Source organism: Polypterus senegalus, chromosome 7, assembly GCF_016835505.1.
Source record: "Polypterus senegalus isolate Bchr_013 chromosome 7, ASM1683550v1, whole genome shotgun sequence".
Classification (NCBI taxonomy): domain Eukaryota; kingdom Metazoa; phylum Chordata; class Cladistia; order Polypteriformes; family Polypteridae; genus Polypterus; species Polypterus senegalus.
Window position 1 is genome coordinate 15,252,545 of NC_053160.1, and position 16,730 is coordinate 15,269,274.

Genomic DNA, 16,730 nt, shown 5'->3' on the forward strand with positions numbered 1-16,730 from the left:
GTACAGCTGTTTTAGCTCTAGACCATTGTCAAGAAACTGTTATACACAAAAACCCATCATTGAGGTATCAGTGTTTTCAGGATCAGGGGACCCTAAAATGTTGAGAACTGTTGAAAACCAGAGATCAAAATGTTTGAAAAATCTAAAGCTTTCGTTCTTCCTCATAGATGACAGGTTATGGTGGGGTAGGGCGCAAAGCAAAATGCTTAACTAGCAAAGGTTTTGATTTATAAAAAAAAACTCCTTCCATGTTTCTGAGGCATGCTTGTAACAATCAAAGTAAACTGAAAATAATTTATTTTATCACAGATTCTTGTTACTATTTTCACAAGGCAAGGATATGTTTCTTACATACTTGTCTGCTTACAGCGGGAGTTGAGGGTGAAGTTATAGCCAAACTATATTCAGCTCATGAAGTGTCCTGCGACTGGGAAATGTGTTACATAAAAAAATGTTTTATTATCATCCTACTTTTGCTCCTACAAATCCACTTCGTTGATGTTCGTGTTTTGCCATGACTTGTACCAGACAGATATGCACTCAAATCATATCATTTTTTTTCTAAAGAACACCTACTTTTTGCCAATGAATTATTCATTTGCCAATTAATTATTCTCTGTTATTTTCCATACTCTTTGGAGGAGATTTATGCCGAGTGGTAAAATGGTGCTGAAGAGTGCACATTAAGAGTTCCATTGTTCTTTATACACATATGAATAAATCTGAACTGATTACAGAGCATTGCATTTTTAATAAAACTTGTTGATTTCTGAAATCAGCTTTAGTGCTAGTATGTATATAGGTGATTTATGCTGTATCCAAATCTGACACGTACAAAAACCGAAACACCAACAGATTTCAAAAGCACAGAAGCTAACTTACATAAGCATTACAAAGGCTAAAGAAAACAAAAATGATAGTATTGTTGTATGAAAAGCAACAAAGCATTTCAATTATGAAATACTTTAAAACACATTTAAAAGAACTAAATTAATCTACTCTTTAATATCCCTACTGGTTTACAATCTATACATTTTTAATTAGTTCAAAGCCTATCAGTAAATGTGCAGTTATATCACAAAATAAGGAGAAAATAAAATCCTGATGCTTTTATCTGTATATGGAAACTTTATGCAGTTTACCAGAGTGAAACACTAAAAATAAGAACTAAAACATTAAACATTATAGCTACTTTAGTTAGTTAATGATACATGCAGTGCAAATGAAATGCAGACACCCTCTCTGTATCTGTCCCAGTTTAACAAGTGTATTCTCACCCCCATCCTACCTTCTGGCACTTACGTCATTTAATTACTTTTAGGATTATGAGAACGTTTGATCTGAACAACTTTCTTTCAACACTTTTAGGAGAGGCATGACGCACAGTGTCTTGTAAAAGTATTCAGCCCCGTCAGTGTTTGCACTGTTTTGTCGCCTGGAATTAAAATGGATTTTTTGGCTGTTTAGCACCATTTGATTTCACGCTACAAGCCTTACACTTAGAAGGTGTAAAAGTTTCTTTTATTTTGACACAAATAACAATTAAGACAAAAAGGAACAGAAATCATAATGTGCAAAGGTATTCACCTCCCAAAATCATGACTTTTTTAGAGCCACCTTTTACTGCAATTTCAACTGCAAGTCTCCTAGGGAACGTCTCTATTAGCTTGGCACATCTTGCCACTGGCATTGCCACCCATTCCTCAAGGCAAAACTGTTCCAACTCCTTCAAGTTCGATGGGTTGTGTTGGTGTATAGATAGATAGATACTTTATTAATCCCAAGGGGAAATTCAGATAATCCAGCAGCAGCATACTAATACAAAAAACAATATTAAAGAGCAATAAAAATGCAGGTAAAACCAGACAATAGCTTTGAATAATGTTAGCGTTTAACCCCCCGGGTGGAATTGAAGAGTCGCATAGTGTAGGGGAGGAACAATCTCCTCAGTCTGTCAGTGGAGCAGGACGGTGACAGCAGTCTGTCACTGAAGCTGCTCCTCTGCCTGGAGATGATCCTGTTCAGTGGATGCAGTGAATTCTCCATGATTGACAGGAGCCTGGCTCAGCGCTCGTCGCTCTGCCACGGATGTCAAACTGTCCAGCTCCATTCCTACAATAGAGCCTGCCTTCCTCACAGGTTTGTCCAGGTGTGAGGCGTCCTTCTTCTTTGTGCTGCCTTCCCAGCACACCACCGCATAGAAGAGGGTGCTCACCACAACCGTCTGGTAGAACATCTGCAGCATCTCATTGCAATGTTGAAGGATGCCAGCCTTCTAAGGAAGTATAGTTGGCTCTGACCTTTCTTACACAGAGCATCAGTATTGGCAGTCCAGTCCACTTTATCATCCAGCTGCACTTCCAGGTATTTATAGGTCTGTACCCTCTGCACACAGTCACCTCTGATGATCACGGGGTCCATGAGGGGCCTGGGCCTCCTAAAATCCACCACTAGTTCCTTGGTCTTGCTGGTGTTCAGGTGTAAGTGGTTTGAGTCGCACCATTTAACAAAGTCCTTGATTAGCTTCCTATACTTCTCCTCCTGCCCACTCCTGATGCAGCCCAAAATAGCAGTGTCGTCAGAGGACGTTTACACATGGCAGGACTCCGAGTCATATTGGAAGTCTGATGTATGTTGGCTGAATAGGACCGGAGAAAGTACAGTCCCCTGCGGCACTCCTGTGTTGCTGACCACAATGTCAGACCTGCAGTTCCCGAGACGTACATACTGAGGTCTGTCTGTAAGATAGTCCACGATCCATGCCACCAGGTATGAATCTACTCCCATCTCTGTCAGCTTGTCCCTAAGGAGCAGAGGTTGGATGGTGTTGAAGGCGCTAGAGAAGTCCAAAAACATAATTCTTACAGCACCACTGCCTCTGTCCAAGTGGGAGAGGGATTGGTGTAGCATATAGATGATGGCATCCTACGCTCCCACCTTCTCCTGGTATGCAAACTACAGAGGGTCGAGGGCGTGGCGGACCTGTGGCCTCAGGTGGTGAAGCAGCAGGCGCTCCATGGTCTTCATCACATGTGACGTCAGAGCAACAGGCCAGAAGTCATTCAGCTCACTACGATGTGATACCTTTGGGACTGGGGTGATACAAGATGTTTTCCAAAGCCTCGGGACTCTCCCCTGTTCCAGGCTCAGGTTGAAGATGCGCTGTAGAGGACTCCCCAGTTCCAGCGCACAGGCCTCCAGCAGTCATGGCGATACTCCATCTGGACCCGCTGCTTTGCTGGCACGAAGTCTCCTCAGCTCTCTGCTCACCTACGCTTCCAAGTTATGCCACAGATTCTCCACTGGATGTGGTCATTCCAAGATATTGAAGTGTTTCCCTCTAAACCCCTCCAGTATCACTTTAGCAGTATGTTTAAGGTCAATTGTCCTGTCAGAGGCTGAACCTTCATCCCCGTCTCAAATCTCTAGCAGACTGAAGCAGGTTTTCCTTGAGAACTGCCCTGTATTTAGTGCCATTCATGTTTCCTTCAATCCTGACCAGTTTCCCTGCCCCCAAAAGCCTGATGCTGCCACCACTATGCTTCACTGTTTGAGTAGCATTCTTGGGGTGATGGCAAGTGTTGGGTTTCCACCACACATGGTGCCTACCATGATGGCTAACAACTTCAATTTTAGTCTTATCTGACCAGAGAACCTTTTTCATTGTGTTTGGAGAGTCCCCCACATACTGTTGGGCAAACTCCAAACATGTTTACTTATTTTTTTTTCTTTAAGCAATGGCAATTTTTCTGGTCATTCTCCCATATAGCCTCACTCAGCTTAAAATAGTCCTATGGACTGATACTCCCATCTCCGCTTTAGATCTTTGCAGCTCCTCCAGTGTTATCCTTAGTGTCTTTGTTTTATCTCTGATTAATGTCATCCTTGTCAATTACATAAAGTCAAAACGAAAATTCATTTTAGTTCCAGATTGTAAAATGACAAAACAGGACAAACACCGATGGGAGTGAATATTTTAGCAAGGCATTGTACTTTATCTTCTGTCACCACTGCAGTATACTTTATTAAAGCATTAAAATGTTTGTTTTTTTGTTTTTTTTTTTTAACTGTGCAATTCAGACTCACCCAGTGTGTGCGTTTTGGTGGGAGGCGTTCTCTTGTCAGGTTTGTAGTGATGCCATATTCTTTCCGCTATGTCTTCATACATTTTATAGTGCTTTTTTTTTTTTAACAACCCAACCCTGATCTGTACTTCTTCACAATTTTGTCACTGAACTGTTTAGAGTGCCCCTCGGTCTTCCTGTTACTTGTGTAGTGGTGTTACAGAGTCAGAGGCCTTTCAGAACAGGTCTCTTTATACAGATGTCATCTGACAGATCATGTCAGATTGCACACAGGTCGAACATAATCAACGAGTCATGTGGCTTCTGAAGTTAACTGGTTGAATCAGATCTTATTTAGGGGTTTCATAGCAAAGGGGATGATACATATACACAATGCACTTTATTTTCATTCGATTTCAATTTGCCAGCTTTCGAGGCAACTCAGGTAAGATCTTGCCTGAAGAAGGGGCCTGAGGTGCCTTGAAAGCTTTTATATTGCTATCTTTCTACATTGCAGTTAGTCAATAAAAGGTGTCATTTTGCTTAACTTCTCACTACGTCCATAATGGCTAACATGGTATAACACCATAGTACTACATTCCACTTCAACAAATCTACTCTCTCGATATATAAAATCCTAAGCCTAAAAATGCAACGATTTTATGTGATGTTTTTTGCCACACTTTAAATCGGGCTTATGTTAAAACCTACATATACAGTATATGTTTGGTATCATTCTTTTCAGAATTTATCGGTCTTTAATGTGATGTTGTTAGATTTTAAGATTCTTATTCTGTTTTTAAATTATAAACTAAAAAATATCAAGAACTCACATCTTGCGAGACGAGACTTTGTGCCAAAAGATTTAACCACGCCCTGGGCTGGAAATAAAAGACAGAGTAGGACAGCTGCTGTACAGGCTTTTAAATGTTCAAAGCCCTGCGCAAGAAGTAGATCACATGTCATGGCAGCAACAGCAAGCCAGCAGCTAATCGAGCAAAGAGAAGGAAAAAAAAAAAAACTACTTGTTTCCCATTGTATCACAGTTTAAGAGGGGGTTTCGGAGGAGCGACCGTGTCTCCTTGGGGATCAGCCCCCCTCTTCACAACGCGAGCGGCAGAGACGCAAAGTGGCTGGCACGTAGCACAGGCTGGGGGTGGCGAGTGAAGCGAGAAGGGACGAGCCTCCTAGTTAGACTATATTGTTAAGTCAATTACATAAAATTGAAATGAAAATTCATTTTAATTCCAGATTGCAATCTGGCAAAACATGATAAACACAGAACTTTAGCAAAGTATTGTACTATATCTTCTGTCACCACTGCAGTACACTACACTACTGTAATAATATTTGTGTTTATTGTGAACTATGCAATTCAATCTCACCAATAGCGTTTTGCAATAAATGTTTGACAAATGAGTACATTAAATTTGGAAATTTATGCAATAAAATTATAAAAAATAAAATTAGTTTTTTTTTTTTTACAAGAGCTTACCAAAATATGTATGTGCTGAGTGTTAAGACTTCCAAACTGACTATGATAAAAAGTTAAGTTTTATCTAATACTATGCAAGTATTTGCTTCGTTTTGTGAAAATGACAAGGCAAAAAAAAAAAAGCCAACATATTATAATTTTTCAGAAAATATTTTAAAGAACTAACCATTTCGCTGTGGGTCTAAGTGTGGCTTAACGGAACCCATTTCTCCTTTTACATCTCCAGGCACTTCCATTCCAAGTTTCTGATAAAAATCTCTCTGTTTTTTTAATTCGGCTTTAAATTAGAAAAACATTTTTTAAATTAATAAATAAGATTTAAAAAATGTAAAATGCATAAAAAATACACATACACACACACACACACACACACACACAAATACATACATACATACATACATACATATATATATATATATATATATATATATATATAGCTGCAATTAGAAATATTCAACCTCAAAAGACATTACAGTAATGTTAATCAATCTTAAGTAAAATATACAACATAATTAAACAAAAATAATATTTATTGACTTTTGAATACATACATTTAGATGTAAAATGTAATTCTTTTACAAATGTTCACGTGCACTGTTATTCAACCCATAACTTTAGTACTTTGTGGAGAATCTTTTAGCATTCATAACTTCTAATAAGCTTTTTCAATAAGTGCCAAGCTTCTTGCACCAGTGATGGATGGTGGCTGGCTCCATTACCCGACCGGGAGGCCTCTGTAATGGAATGACAGGGGGAGATGACTTATGAGGGGCACTATCCACCGTGAACTGCTACTTGGCAGCCCCTTTGGGGTCTAACGGCCCCTTGGAGTCCCACAGAGCTATATGGGACTTGGTACTGGTTGGCTCACCCCCACTGGGTTCCAGGGATGCTGCCAAGGAGAGATGCAGAAGCTGCAGAGCCCTACTTTGGGCTTCTGCCACACCTGCGAGCCATTCCAGACCTACCCAACAAGCCACATGGAGTTCTCCCAGGTGTGACTTAAAAGGAAAATAGCAACCTCACAGAAATAAGCTGGAGTTGGAGGACAACACTTGTGAGGAGAAGTGGAGTAGGAAGTGACCTGAAGGAGAGAGACAAAGAGTAGAAATGGACTGTATATCGGTGCCCTATTCTTGTGCACTGTTTGTACTGGGCTGCACTGAGGAACAAGGGAAAGTGCTTCCCAATGGAAATAAATGAGATTGGTGCCTGTGACTGTGGGGTTGGGTGTTTGTTGATATGTGCTGTGCCCCAACACTTCTCTATTGGAATCTTTGCCCTTTCTTCACAAGCAAAAGCCTCCAGATCATTGATGTCTGATGGCTTCCATGCTGCAACTGCCTTTTTTAAATCACACTAAACATTTTCTATGGGATTTAAATCCAGGGACTGAGAAGGGCTCTCCAGGACATTCCAGAATTTATTTCTCAGCCAAGCTTTGGTTGACTTCAAGGTATGATGGGATCTTTGACTTGCTGGAGAGTGAATGCATCACATTCCTCCATAAAATGGTCTGGTATTTCAGGGAATCCACAATGCCAGGTACAAGGTTAAGATTGCTAGTTCCTGCAGAAGAAAACATTCCAATTATCATAAACGACCCACCACCGTGCTTGACTGTAGGAATGGTATTTTTCTGGTCATAAGCCTGGACTTTCTCAGGTCAGACATAATACTGCCCCATGTGTCCAAAGGTTTAAGCTTAGTTTCATCAGTCCATCGTACTGTCTTCCAAAACTCTGCAGGTGTATCCAAATTCCTCCTGGCATATTCTGGTTGACCTCTGATGTTCATCTTAGTCCATCTGGAGTGTGTCTCAGGAGTCTGGACATGAAGTTCTTGTTTCTTCAAAGTTTGTCTAACAGTTGCCACTTAAACACTTGTCCCAGCCTTCACAAGGTCATCCTGCAGATGTTCTGTAGTAACCCGGCCGGGGGGGGGATGTTCTTAGTTGTTCTAATTAAAATGCTAAAGGCTCTTGAAGAAATTTTGAGCTTTCTCCTACAACCATGCAAGTTTGCTGCTGTGCCATAGGATTTAAACTTTCTTACGATGGTTCCACTGGTGTCTCTAGGAATGTTACATTTTTAGGAAATCATCTTACGCAAAATACTCTTCAGACGCAATGAAATAATTTATTCTCTCAGCTTTTGTGAAAGCTCTTTAGTCTTAACTACGATTGCAGCTCACCTTAAACACATTTTTGGGTGACATTTATGTATTCAACTCAGATGAAGCAAACTAAAGATCATCATGGAGTCCCCAAAGGCTTAATTATTTTTTAACACCACTTTAGGTCAGGAAAACTAGCAGGTGGTTTTAAAACCAGCAATATTATATTGGGGTTGAATAACTGTGACATGGCTATATTAGCAAAATATCCCAGGAATACTCAGGAATACTACATCAAACATTTTCTTTGTTGATTTTATGTATAACTCAAATGATAAAAAAGTCATCCAATGCAAAATCTCTCTCTCCAATAAAACTTTACTTTGAAAATCCTTACCCTTTTTTTGGGGGGGGGATTGATTGCAACTACAAATATATAAAATAAATATACAAACAGACCCCTTCACTTTTTACAAATGTTGTTTTGTTACAGTCATTTAAATTGTATTTTCCCATTTCAAGCAACACTCAACACCCCAGAATGGCAAACTGAAAACAAGATTTTAGAAATTGTTGCAAACTTAAAAATAATAATCTGAAATATCACATTGACATACACCTGAACTCAGAGCCTGTGCTCACTTTTTAGTTGAAACCCCTTTGGCAGCAATTAAAGCCTGGAGTCTTCTTGGGTATGACATGTCAAGCTTCACACACCTGCACTAAGGGACTTTCTGACATTCTTCTCTGCAGATCATCTCAAGCTCTGCTAGGTTGGATCAAGACCGCTGGTGGACAGCTGATTTCAGGTCACTCCAGAGATGTTCAATTAGGTCCACAGAGCTGACCCTAAGCCACCTCCTGTGTTGTCTTTGTTTTGTACTTAAGGTCACTGTCCTGTTGGAAGGTGAACATTTCATGCCTAGCAATCTGGAAGAGGTTTTCATTGAAGATATCACTGTATTGTTCTCCATTCAGCTTTCCCTCAACCCTGACTAGTCTCTCATTCCCTACTGCCAAAAAATAACCAGCACAACTACAGCATAATTTTGGCACTGCCAGGTTTCACTTTTGCAGTAGTAGGGTGTTGTACTGTGTTAGCCATTATGGATGTAATACAAAGCCAAGCAAAATGACACCCTTTATTGGCTAATTAAAAAGATTTCAAGATCACATCTTGCCTAAAGAAGGGGCCTGAGTTGCCTCAAAACTTTGCACATTATAATATTTTTAGTTAGACAATTAAAAGATGTCACCAGGTTTCACTTTTTAAATAGTATTGCGCAGATGATGAGTGGTGCCTGGTTTTGTGACATTCACAATTCAGGGCAAACACTTCAGTCTTTCATTCATCAGGCCAGAGAATATTCTGACAATCCGCTAGGTGTCTTTTTGCAAACTCCAAGCAGGATTTCATGTGTCATATGGACACTCTGCCATAAAGGTCAGATTAATAGAGTGTTGCAATGGTTGCTGTCCTTCAAGAAGTTCCCCCATCTGCAGTACTCTGGAGCTTAGCCAGAGTAACCAGCATGTTCTACGTCATCTCTGTTTCCAAAGTCCTTCTACCCCAATTGCTCAGTTTAGCCAGGCAGCCAGCTCTACGAAAGAGTTACGACTGCACGAAACTTCCTTAATGAAAGAATTATGGAGGCTGCTGTGCCCTTGGAAACATTCAATAGTTCAGACATTTTTTATAGCCTTCTCCAGATCTATACCTTGACACAATCCTGTCCATAAGCTCTGCCCCTTCAACCACATGGCTTAGTTTTTGCTTAGCTGTGGATCCTTCTATAGTGTGCCTTTCCTAATCATGTGCCATCAATGGAATTAACCACAGGTGTACTCCAAACAAGCCGATGATCAATAGAGTGGGATGAATCAGAATCAAATTTCAGGCATCACAACAAAGCATCTGAATATTTGTTTTAACCGGATACTTCAGTTTTTTATTTTTAATAAATCTGCAGAAACTCCTAAAATCCTGGGGTACTGAGCATTGTTTGAAGATGGAAAAGTTCATTTAAATAATTTAAGCACAAGGTTGCAACATGGGAAAATGTGAAAAAAGTGAAAAAGGGTCAGAATGTTTTCTGAAGGCACTGTATGTGTGTGTGTATATAAGAATATAAACAAAACACACCCACACATACATATATATATATATATATATACACACACACAAACAAATACACCATACGCACATTCATATAGATTTTAAATTCTCATTCAGATATGAATTACAGCACATTATTTTTTGCTGTGTATTTTACAACAGTATTGGCATTTCTATGTTGGTATTATTTAAATTGCTGACATGTTTTTATTTGTATGCCATTTGTGGTAATTCTGTATTCAAAATCAGTATAAATACATTTAATGTGGGTCATTTTCCATATCTGCAAACAGCTTAAGTCTAATGCATGCAATATGGTTTAGATAAGAATGTTCAACACCTGCTTTGCATCAACATAATATTTATGACGTCATTACCTTCTTGAAGTCCAGGCACAAGTTTGTAGACAATATCTTGCATTGTTCTATCATGGCTACAAACAGAAAGAAAAACATTTTAGCTACTTGAAATCCTCAGTTTTAGCTCAATCAGTAATCCACTAGTGTATGTATTTCAAATCTGTTTATGATCATTGAGGTCAATCAAATCTTCCTCATCAATTTCAGGACATGTTTAATCTACATGGTCAAAAAACATTTTTTATGGTAGAATTCAGTACTTTAAGAGTAAACCTATTTCTAGATTTTCTGGTTAAGGAACATGGGGGACCATATCTGCTCAACTGCTAAAGAACGGTTACACTAAGGAAACAATGTAGTACACATTATACACTAGCAAACGCTATGCTTTGTAGATAAAAGGCATCACTCTACATCTTCTGTGAAGTGACAGCTTTTAGCTACAGCATAGGGACCACAACCTCCACTGTCCCTCGATGACTGCAAACATCATACATGAATCAATAAAAAGAGTTACACTACACTACACACAGTACATTAAAAAGATTTTACCTGAGAAAGGATTAAAGATGAACAGTTGCCCTTACGATACTGACAGCACATCTGTTCTTGCATGAGTAGCCACACACACAGGCAGGCAGGTAAAATTGCTGCAGGTGGAACCAAACACGGCCCTTTTCTTCTTTATTTTATTTATTTATTTAGGCAAAACAGTGGAAAAGCAGATTGAGCTGTCCTATGTCTGAATCCTGTGCCTAGTCACTATCCATATGTGGTTTGCATGTTCTACTTGTGTCTTTCTGGATTTTCCTCAAACATCACCAAAAACATGCAAGTAAGGTTAACAGATGACTCTAAACTGGTCCTATGCGAGTTGACCCTGAGGTGGTCAGTCCAGAGGTGGCTCCTGCCATATGCTGTCAGGAAAAAAGGACTAAAAATGCCATACTACAATCAATCAACAGATAGATAAGGCACTAGTGGATAAGGCACTATATAATAGATAGATAGATAGATTTTGCTTTTTACAGAAGCTATATAAATACATAAACACATAAATTAATTTAAAAAAATTTTGACTGAAAGTCCTCAGTGTCAGTGTGTGTCATAGAGAGGATGTGCAGCATTGTTCATAATGGAACTCAGGTTTGTTTTAATTCTCTCCTCCCTTTACTACCTCCAAGGGTCCAGAGAGCATCCCATAACTGAGCCAGCTCTTTTAATTAGCTTGTTGATGTGGTGGGCCTCTCGAAGTGTTATTACCAGACCAGCACACCACAGTATAGAAAATCACACAGACCATCACAGAGTTGTAGAAGATGTGAAGGATGTCACTACCCACATTAAAGGAATGCAGTCTCCTAAAGAAAAAGAGCCTGCTTTGCCCTTTCTCATATAGTTCCTCTGTGCTCCAAGACCAGTTCAACCTGTCATTGATGAGGAATCCCAAGTACTTGCAGCAGTGCACCACCTCTACATCCACTCCTTAAATAGTGACCAGACATACTGTAGAGGCTCTTTGGTGCGGCTTCTATTCCTATATATTTTTCCTTTTATTTATATAATAGCCCAATCAATATATCACATTGTCACAGAGAGTATGTTAGTCTCACTCATATCTTTAACAGCTTAGCATTTATAATATGCCGGTGACTCTTTATTACTTAGTTAGGCAGTGTGGTCTAGTGGTTAAGCAGTTTGACTGCAAGTCAGATGAATGTTGGCAGAGGAAGTCAATTAACCTTCTTGGGCTCAAAGGGTATAAAAATATATGCAAACAATTGTAACACAGCCATGATCTTGTTAAATGCCTTTCAGTGGTATTCAATCTAGAAAAAAAGTATATAAAGTGTATATTTTTTATGAAAAGTGATCCCCAAAACAAGTTATATAGCAAAATCTAATTACTAATAACACATTTTATTTATAACACCTTCCCCATGTTCAAGGCACTTAATTCACACTATGTACACATCCCTGTACACTTGAATTTTGGATGTGACACTTGTTGCCAAGCACTCCATTTTCTCTAATTCCACCACCACTTCCTTTATAATTAATTTTGAACATAAATGAAAACCAAAGCTAGTGGGACCATGCCAAGAGTTAAATGTCGCTTTAGGGAATGTCAAAACAGTAGCATGCTGAGAAACATGAGTGACTTCATCGGTCTCTATGAAAATAGAATTTTAAATAAATAAATTATCAGTGTTTCTTTTTGAGTTAAAGGTTAAAGCTCTGGATTATTTGCATGAGATTATGATCATTTCCATTTAAAACTGAATACATACATTTTAAGTGGTTCAAAGTGAAGACTGACAGCCAAATAGGATGAGGTAAAGGATAAAAATAGTGCTTTAATAATATTAATGTAATTGTATTAGCAGGAACTGCATTAACCTAAAAATGGATGCCAATTAGCATCAGCGATAATTTCTCATGTGCCATGTTCGAAAGGACTGGACATTCCTCCAACTATTGTCATTTTTCCTTAGAAATAAGAATGTCTATTACAAATGGGGATCATAAACTATAAGAAGGTTCTCCTGCAGGTTTTGTTTTTTTCAAATAATAAAACAGTCTAAGGAATGCATTACTGTAGACCATATAACACAAGATTTCTGAACACTTTTGGGAATATTTTAAGATTTCGGCCAGCTGATCACAAAAATCACCTTAAATTTTTCTATAACATACCATTTTATTACAATCGCCTATTTTTGTGAGTTTCTCTTGTAACATACATAAGATGCATATCCCACAACTGGAACATCTGGGGTTAAAAGTATTGGAACTGCTACTAAAAATGTCACTTGGATATACCAAATACCGTTGTTTTTAGATGCAAATGGGACAGTCACGCTAAACCATCTCATTATATTAAACAGAACTAGCCGTCCCATAAGCATTTGGCTTCAGGACAGAAAAGTAAGGCACATTAACCACTTGTCAACCCAACAAAGATATTTTGCCTCTTCTTCATATAAAACCTGGACTGATGAAGACTTTAGTGAAGGAAGATGAAGTATTTAAGCAAAAGAAGATTAAGAGGTGACAGGATTGAAGTGTTTAAAACAATGAAAGGAATTTTTCCAGTTGATCGAGACTGTCATTTTAAACTGAGTTCATCAAGAAACTTGTTAAGGGTAAATTTCACACAAACATTAGGAAGTTTTTCTTTATACAGAGAACCACAGACACTTAGAATAAGCTTCCAAGTAGTGTGGTAGACAGTAAGACTTTAGGAACTTTCAAAACTCAACTTGATGTTTTTCTGGAAGAAATAAGTGGATAGGCCTGGCGAGTTTTGTTGGGCTAAATGGCCTGTTCTCATCTAAATTGTTCTAATTTCAATATTTGAGACTAGCGTTTCCACAAGTAACTGACGGCATGATTAAAGAAGGCATTTTTTTGTTGGTCCAATAATCAGACACGTCATCAATGACTAGCTGTTCAAAGATCTGCTAGTGGGGCAGGAGGAAATTGCATAAAATGCATGCAAGAATGTTGTTGAGAATTTTGTGAGCAACTTCAGAACACCAAACTACATCCAGTTGTTTGACTACATGCTTCAAACAAACAAAACCATAAATGTCATACATGACGCTGAAGATTCACTTTCTATATTGACACATGGATATCTTCTGTGCTAATCTTTGGTGCAGTCAATGACCAACATGGACACTGCAAGGGAAAAGTGAAATCAGTGCAGTGGAATTCATCAATGCTGGTTGACTACTGTTGGACAGGTCAAGTCAGGTTGGGGAGCATGCACTGGTAGAGTGCATTGCTGCACTCGCCACACAACATAAAAGCTCGGGATCCTGGTTAGCAACCCCCCCAAGGCAGACTTGCGGTCCAGTCCCAACCTTCGGAAATGACCCTCTATCTGCCACAGCCAGGTGTTACGTGGGCATCCCAACAATGAAGATCCTGCGAGCTGGATTGTTGGACACTAAAACAGGAAGCATTAGATACCAAGTTCAAATGAAAGCAACAAAATATTTTTAGCTCAGTTGAATTAATGCAATGTGCCACCATCATTAAGCAATTAAACACACTGCATTCATTAAAGGTTCATTTCACGTTTCTTCAAATTCCTACATAATACAGTCATTCTGAAATTAAACTCGTCTTTAGCTTGAAGCTGCCTATTACAATCACGAAACATGTTTCAGGGAATAAAACTTTTGAAAAAATGGTTTGTGTAAAGTAATAGGAAAAGTTAAAAACAAACTGGTGTGAATCACATCATAAAATGAGAATTTATCAAGAATACTTGATATTATTGGATTTGTTTTATTTTTTTGCTTTATATAAGGGTTGTGCAAATGCAGGAAAACAGCAGTTTTACTTACAGGTACTTTTACAACCTGTAAAAGTGGAGCTTAAAAATATTTTTCATAAGCCACGATATAAAAGTATTAATCTATTGAGCTAACACGCCTACAGGCCTGATCCTGCAACCTATTCCCTTACTATTATATTATGAAAGATACTTAAATCAAAATTCAATCACTCCTTAAAACCTCAATACCTCACAGAGCTCCACAGCTCTTTTTATAGTCTGCTGTAAAAGACAAAGATATTCCCAAAGTGAGAATTATACTATTGCAATCGCAATCAGGCACCTGATAAGCAAGCCCTTCCAGCAAAAGAAAATGTTGTAAATGTGGGATATGAAGACTGTGGTTCTCAAAGAGCGTGGAGTCATCTTATTTCGAGGTCTAGCAATGCTTTGGGTGATACTCAGAAGGTCAATCTCAGTTCAGAGCAGACATATAAATGAAGAGCCATGTACAGAAGCAGACTACAGTAATAGGACCATTAATAGCAAGTAAGGCAATGACATTAGGGAAAGATGTAATACAGCTCGCTAGTGAGTATAAGTGCCCCTCTTCTCCGATTTATCTTTTGATTAACATGAATCTTCTGCTTTCTATTTTGCCTTATACAAGAACAATAAAACGTGATCGATTTTGCTTCTGTTTTACTTGGGAGGTATAATTATTTGGTTTCAATATTGGAAATATTCTCAAATGTACTTTTCTAAATTTAATTTAGAGACACGATAGGCTAGAGCCTATCAAGGCAGAATTGGACCTAAGATAGGTACCAAGTTTGGACTGCGGGCTAGTTCAATGTGGGGTCTGTGCTTACACACATCCATATGCATGCTCATTCTGGGCCAATTTAGAATTAAAATCAATCACACCCCAAAAGTATTGTGTAGTCACCCAAACCACTGAGCCCACCAAAGCCAATGTGACCAATCAGATTGCTTGGAGGGACTGGACACACACAGATATTAATTTGTTACAGTAGATTTTTTCCCATCAATTTTAGAGAGAGAACACAGTTGTACCATGAGTAACACCTTCTCCCTACTGCAGGTAATTGTTAAGAAGCAGAAACCTTAACAACCTTTAAGTCGAATCTGGATGAGTTATTGAGACAACTTAGCTATGCGCTAAACAAACTTGCGCTAAACAAAGCTTGACGGACTGAATGGTCACCTCTCGTTTGTCAAGTTTCTTATGTTCTGCCCATGTCCATAATGATTCATCCTACCTCACTAAAACATGCTGTTAAGGTTACCTGGTGATGTGGAATTGGTCCTCGTATGAGTAATTGTGTGTGTGAAAGAACCCAGTGACAGACGGAGCCCTAAAGCTGATGGAATAAACTCGGCTCATGGCTACTCTTACGAAGACTGAGCAAGTTCAGAAAATGAATGAATGGATTTGTGCAGTAGAGAAAAAACAATACCCTCTTATGAAAAGTTACTTGTTACTCATAATTGATTTATGGATCCTTGCTCTGTAGTTATTGGTAATAACTGGACTGATAATTAACAAAAAAGGATTTGAAATGAGTATCAAGCAAATAAGACAAGAAACAAAGAAAACTGATAACATGAGAAATGTAAAGCAAGTCAACTACTAGGTGAAAGATCTTTTCATGAATAAAAAAAATAAAAATAAAAGGAAATTGCTTGATGCGCCATTTTTGATTCATTTTTCTTATTAAATTCTTTACCATAAGCTCATAACATCTCAGAAAGGACCAGAAAATGGCATCAGCAGTAAGGCTATATAGACAGCATGTAAAGTAATTATATTAGAACGATGCTGGCAGAAATCCACCTCGTGGGACTCTCAGCAGCATTACCCTGACCATTTCAGACCTCCCTAAGGTATGGGAAATCTGCCTTGTATTCAGCATTACAGTTAAGCTTGCCTGAAAGGATGAAGGTAGCCACATAAAGAAGCTCCAGTGCTTGATTATTCTACTTTGCTAATCATGCACATGAGCCAGGAGAAAGATGGTAAGACCTCCAGGCCACTTATTTAATCAAGCCCACATGGATAACTATACACAATGCTCTATGAATAATTTGACACTGAACATCACAAAAATAAAAACATTAATCCTTGACTTCAAGAGGAAGGGCACACACCGGATCTCAGTCTTTATTAATGGGGCCTGTGTGAAAAATGGCTCCCATTTTTAGATTCTTGGGATCCCAGATCTCTGAGGATCCCTCCTGGACTGCCGTCGCCGCCACCAACACCACAGTA

The 16,730-nt window shown here is 38.7% G+C and overlaps 1 protein-coding gene across 1 annotated transcript in view; it reads right to left on the bottom strand.

Moving 5' to 3' along the window:
• Positions 1-16,730, bottom strand: part of LOC120532337 (polycomb group RING finger protein 3) — a 308,428-nt gene that overhangs the window by 81,305 nt on the left and 210,393 nt on the right. Inside the window, exons 5-6 of the mRNA XM_039758240.1 lie at positions 10,168-10,223; positions 5,726-5,836 (exon numbers count right to left, since the gene is read on the bottom strand). Of these exons, the coding sequence (XP_039614174.1) occupies positions 5,726-5,836; positions 10,168-10,223 (167 nt within the window). The remainder of the gene's footprint in view (positions 1-5,725; positions 5,837-10,167; positions 10,224-16,730) is intronic.